The sequence below is a fragment of the Sinocyclocheilus anshuiensis genome, unplaced genomic scaffold (assembly GCF_001515605.1).
Source record: "Sinocyclocheilus anshuiensis isolate Anshui unplaced genomic scaffold, SAMN03320099.WGS_v1.1 scaffold80, whole genome shotgun sequence".
NCBI classification, from domain to species: domain Eukaryota; kingdom Metazoa; phylum Chordata; class Actinopteri; order Cypriniformes; family Cyprinidae; genus Sinocyclocheilus; species Sinocyclocheilus anshuiensis.
This window is the reverse complement of record NW_015554102.1, coordinates 1,817,701-1,823,707: the sequence shown is the minus strand read 5'-3', so window position 1 is coordinate 1,823,707 and position 6,007 is coordinate 1,817,701. Positions and strand designations below refer to the sequence as shown.

Here is a 6,007-nt window from a genome sequence, read left to right as displayed (position 1 = left end):
CCAACAGTGATTGTTCTCTGATAACTATTTCAGTGAAGTGGAAGATTTTAATAGAAGGATTGACGGTAACGCTTTCTATGAAGCCTGTATTTATAATACATTATAAGGGTTTTCTTAAGGCATTATAATTAATGCATAAAGCATTATAAAAAAGCTTAATAATATGTTGTATCATCTCATAAATAATCATAACATTTATGATACATTATAATACTTACGCATTTGTGGTTATAACTTTTAAGAGCGTGATTACATATAACACACAATGAATACCATAATAAATCCACTTAATTTATAATGGATTATCTTGACATTGTTTATTTAAGATCTGGACAGTATTTTACTACATCTTGTGAGTGGTTAGGAGTGGTTGAGTGTTCTTTTGAATGTTTCCTGTGAGGTTAATATCAATTTAGCTGTGAGCTAGTTTAAGATCAGTTGTAATACTTTCAAATGAAAAAATGCAACGTGTTTTTTTTTTTATTAGATTACATTTTATTTTGATGGTCCCCTTTAGTCTATTGACTATAAGCAACTTTGCAACTACATGTCAACTAACTCACATAAGTTGATACTTATAGTAGAATGTAATAGAATGTCTGTTGAGGGAACAATAAATAATGTGTAATTCTCTAATGACTGGTAGTTGACATGTAGTTGCAGTAGTTGACAAGTTATAGTAAGCAGAATGTCTAAAGTAGACTATTGAAACAAAGCGTTACCTAAATTGTTTTTGACAAAAGTCTTTTATGCTCATGAAGGCTGCATTTATTGATCAAAAATAAAAAATAAAAACAGTAATAGTGTGGTGCTTAATATTTTTGTGCAAGCCATGACACATTTTTTCAGGATTCTCTGATAAACAGAAAGTTGAAAAGAACAGCATTTATTTGAAATAACAATTTAAAAGTCTTTACTGTCATTTTTGATCAATTGAATGCATCCTTGCTGAATAAAAGTATTAATTTCTTTAAAAGTAGGGCTATTGCAGACAGAAACAATACTGTACTACATCGATGTCGATGGATTTTTGAGTGGACTTTGCTGTTCCGATTCGCATGAACGGTATAGGAGTGGAGCGACCTTCATAGAGCGGGATAATACGCAGAGCGTCGCACCACGTGAAAGTGAAACCTGAGCGGTGAACTAATTTTCGGCAGCCGACATTCGGTGCATCTCTAATTATAGGCGACATCAGAAATGGATATTATATAATAAATGCTTTTTTGAAAATTTTAGCAATTTAAAAATATTAAAAAATGATTTTTTTACACGGCACCCCTGCTCTCGACAGATGAGACCACTTAGAGGGCTTCCCGTTGAGTACACCCTATGGGCAAACCATGGTGCAAAAACAGTTATTTTGAGGAAATTGATACATTTAAGATAAAGATACAATAATTTGCAGCATAGTTAAAAGATATTGTTAATGTTATTCCTAATTAAGGCCCTTGGTGAACTTTTAGATAGCACTCTGTACACTGGCTGAAGAGTTCCTTGGAGCAGGATTCTGGCCTCATCAGTCCAGAAGGCAAACCGCTGACCATGCCTTTCAAACATCAACAAGATTAATCTAAAGTACTGCCAAAACGACAGGCTAATAACACATATTGTGGTGCAACCAAGCAATGAGCCCAGTTTAATTATGAAAGATGATTTATACTTAACTAATATGCTAAAACAACGAGTATCAAACAAGTTTTCACACTAATACAGTAAGGTACAGGTAAATCTGACATATCTCACATCAACATGCTTTTATCATCTTTTTAAGTTTAAGGGGCACCCCTTCTTTCTACTTATTTCAGGTTTAATGGCGGTTGGCAACTCATCTCAAAGGTGCATTACCGCCACCTACTAGACTGGAGTGTGGGCATTAGACTGACATCAACGGAGAGGTGGAGAGAGAAAAAAAAAATTCCCTATTAAATTCTTTCACTTAACCCACTGTTTTTCAAAAATAACATTAATAAATTGTGTATTCTCCCAGTTGTTTTCCCTGATAAATGCTCAAGTGTCATGCTTTGTTCATCCATTTGTGCCTTTATTGGGGCACCCCGGTTGGGAAACGCTGGTATAAAGCATGTGTTGATGTTATACTAATAATAACCACTGGGTGGCAGCATCGACTCGCCTTACGATCGCATCACAACGAAATTTACATCTCCGTCGCCCACATGGTGTCTTCTAGTTTTCATTGTGTAGAAGTCATGTATTTGCGATGCATTCGCTGAAGGAAAGGTTTAATTTGTCCCATCATATAAAAGCACTTTGGGGAAATGAGAGGGCCGTGGTTTTATAAACATTATTTAGGCTGCGCACTGTATGTTGTGAGTTTCGACAGAAAATAAATAAATAACGAGTATCACGCCATAAATGTTCCGCCCTGAAAATATTTCTTGAAAGCTGATTGGTTAATGAATTTGGCGCTGGGGGTTGATGGACGTGTTAGGTCAAGATAAGGGCAGGACCAACAGTCCTTTAGGCTGAAATGAGGATTTACTGCATCGTGTTATTTCTGTGAACGATATAGATCATATTTCACAGCGAATTGAACAGATTCATTTGAGAGAGGGCTGTTTTTTGAAAACCCTTTATTTACTTGCAGGTTCAGTAATGTCTGCATCTAAAGCCTGTTCTCTCAGCCTCCCCTCACCCGTCTCTGCCTCTCTGGGTGTAAACAAAGCCTACGTGGGTCATTTGTCGTGGTATGATTTCGCAATGAGAATAGTAAAGGTTCCGCATCCCTGACGCATCATGTAAAGAGCCGATGTATTCGGCATTAAGACCATAAAATAAATGAAACAAAGCTATGAACGTTGCTCTGGGGCATAGTGGTATATTGACTCAAATTTCCAGACTGACGACTGACAAGCTACCCATATCCGACATCTGCCTTTCCAAGAAACGAAACTTCAGTGTTTTGTTGTTATGTGGTTGCCACGACACTAAGAAAAATGCTGGTTGAGTGACCGTTTCAACACGTAGCATGAGCGAGAGACGTTGGTATCCAAACTAAACCAAACCAAACCTCCCCGCGCCCGGTCTGAACCGGTTCGGGGGCAGCGCGCGCTCTTGGGAGACTCCCTCCCCTCTCGCTCGCTGAAATTCCTGCCACGCGCTCACACTAACAACACAAAAAACCTTAGCAGAGAGCGCGCGCGCGCACACACGTCACCCCTCCTCTCTGCCTCGCTCCCCTAACATCTCCCATTGGCTCCTGCGGCCGTCTCGAGCCTCCTCTTGTAATCGCTTCTTATTGGTTGGCGGTGAGGACTCTGTCCTGCGATTGGTCGATGTGAGTGCGAGCCCTTCTTGCTCATTGGCTGGTGCGGGCCGTGCATGAGCGCGAGGGAAACAGTTGTAAACGCAAAGCGCGTGCTGGAAAAGCCGAGGCGTATGGCTGAGAGCAGCAGGGCATCATTCGTCACAACATCCAGCCTCTCATTCGCCCTCTCTCCATTTTGTCGCAATTTTTTCGTTTTTATCGTTGAAGTCTAAATCGTAGGGAGTGATAGGACCCGAGTTCCGCAGCGAGGCTTTTGTTAGCCCGTGTTGGGGGCAGTTTCGGTTGCCCCTCAGTGGGGGAGCGCGTTATCATATTTAGGTTATTTGGGAGGCAAAACCGCAGCCTCTCAGCGCGTGTTCGTAAAAAATCGATTTTAGGTGTGCTGTTGCGTGATTTCAGATCTGCTTAGACCGGATTACCTGGGATTTAAAAAAAAAAAGCAGTGCCGCGGCTCTTTGTGTGGTTTCAGCTTTGTGTCCCTGTTGTAAGCTACCCGAAGTTCCGCACTCCGAGCTCCAAAACATGTGCTCCCGGGTGTGGTTTATCACAGACCGGCGGATCAGCCAGGAGTACCCGCAGGTCCAGATCCTGCGAGCTCTGAAGGAGCGCTGCGCCGAGGACGATGTTGAATTCCGCTATCTTCTAATGGATGAGATCGTCCTGACCATCACGGATGGACAGCTCGGTAAAAACCGCACACACACGTAACGTACATACACATTCCTTCTGTACGAGCACGGAAATTGTTTTTGTGTTTAAACTGTTGAGTTGGCTAAATAACTGCTCAGTGTGGATGCTTAGCGCGCTCGCATTGAGCGGATGTACATCTCCGTGTGAGTGCGTTTTATGTAGATGTGCGTGTGGGTGACCGCGTAACCCACTTTCAACCAGTCAGCCACCACAGCCTAGCCGATGGATAGGAGGCCGTTTAAAATAATTGAGAAATTGTTGTAATCTTATATGGAATATTTGGTATTTAAATACCGACGTGAATGTATTCATATCAGCGTTTATTGTTGCACCATGTGCGCGCGCGAATGAGCGGACAGTCACGAGTGTGCGGCGCGAGCGCGTTCATTATCAACACATAAAGCCTCGAGCGCAGATGGCGCGACGTTCACAAAGACCCGTTATATTAAGGTGCTACACTCTTGATAATTTAATATTTTTTTCTTTGATCTTTTTTTGGGTGTTTATATTTAATGCGCAAGCTTTGGTCCAATAAATGAACTGAGATGTTATGACGCATTTGCGCGAGGCTCCACATACAAAGGGCTTGAATAGAAATAATCGATTCGTCACGTGCAAACCTCGGTTGAAATACGATTTTAAAAATGTTTAATCAATCGGAGGATGTTTGTACCGTCGTTTAGACGGTTATTGATGTAATGGCATCACGGTTTGGTAGCCATACTGAAGATACAGATATTGTCTAATGAACTTGATGTATCCGGGATGCTTAAAGATACACACACACACACACACCTATATCGAATCCTGTTAGTCATGGATTAATCTAGCTTGTTTTACCATATTGACCTACTTTAATGCAAAGGTAGAAGGCTGTCTGGAGAGCATGACGGCAGAACAACTGGTGCAGGTTGTTGGCATGACATTTGTCTGTGTGTTTGTTTAATCTGCTGGCCTGGATCCTGTCTTGGTCCGATTAAGAGGTGGTTGTCAGTAGGTCAGCTTTGGGATTTGAACCCCCAGAGATCCTGACATTCTGCTGAGTTACATCATCAATGTGAGACACATGGAACAGACTTGTAGCTCTAACATCTGTGGCCATGAAGTCATTTGAAAAACTGGTTCTGGCTTATGTGAAGGACATCACTGGACCCTGACTGGACCCCCTGCAGTTTGCTTACCGAGCAAACAGGTCCGTGGATAATGCAGTCAACATGGGACTGCACTTCATTCAGCAACATTTGGACAAAACGGACTTATGTGAGGATCCTGTTTGTGGACTTTAGCTCCGCTTTCAACACCATCATCCCAACACTCCTCCAGACCAAACTAACCCAGCTCTCTGTCCCTAGCTCTATCTGTCAATGGATCACCAGCTTTCTGACAGATAGGCAACAACTAGTGAGAATGGGTAAATTCACATCCAATAGCCGCACCACCAGCACTGGCGCCCCTCGGGGTTGCGTCCTCTCCCCACTGCTCTTCTCCCTCTACACCAACGACTGCACCTCTAAAGACCCCTCTGTCAAGCTCCTGAAGTTTGCAGATAACACTACAGTCATCTGTCTCATCCAGGACGGAGATGAGTCTGCTTACAGACCGGAGGTTAAAGAGCTGGCTGTCTGGTGCAGTCACAACAACCTGGAGCTGAACTCACTCAAAACTGTGGAGATTATAGTGGACTTCAGGAGGAACCCCCCTGCACTCCCCCCACTCACCATCATGAACAGCACTGTGGCTGCAGTGAAGTCATTCAGATTCTTGGGAACCACCATCTCTCAGGACCTGAAGTGGGACACTCACATTGACTCCACTGTTAAAAAGGCCCAGCAGAGGTTATACTTCCTTCGCCAGCTGAGGAAATTCAAGCTGCCACAGGAGCTGCTGAAACAGTTCTACTCCGCCATCATTGAATCTGTCCTCTGCACTTCTATAACTGTCTGGTTCAGCTCAGTTACCAAATCTGACCTCAGAAGACTACAGAGGGTAGTCCGGACTGCTGAGCGAATCATTGGTACAACCCTCCCT

The 6,007-nt window shown here is 42.8% G+C and overlaps 1 protein-coding gene across 1 annotated transcript in view; it reads left to right on the top strand.

The window, feature by feature from the left end:
- The first annotated feature begins 3,380 nt into the window (after positions 1-3,380).
- Positions 3,381-6,007, top strand: part of rimkla (ribosomal modification protein rimK-like family member A) — a 22,092-nt gene continuing 19,465 nt past the window's right edge. Inside the window, exon 1 of the mRNA XM_016461943.1 lies at positions 3,381-3,974. Coding sequence (XP_016317429.1) covers positions 3,812-3,974 — 163 coding nt within the window. The 5' untranslated portion in view covers positions 3,381-3,811. The remainder of the gene's footprint in view (positions 3,975-6,007) is intronic.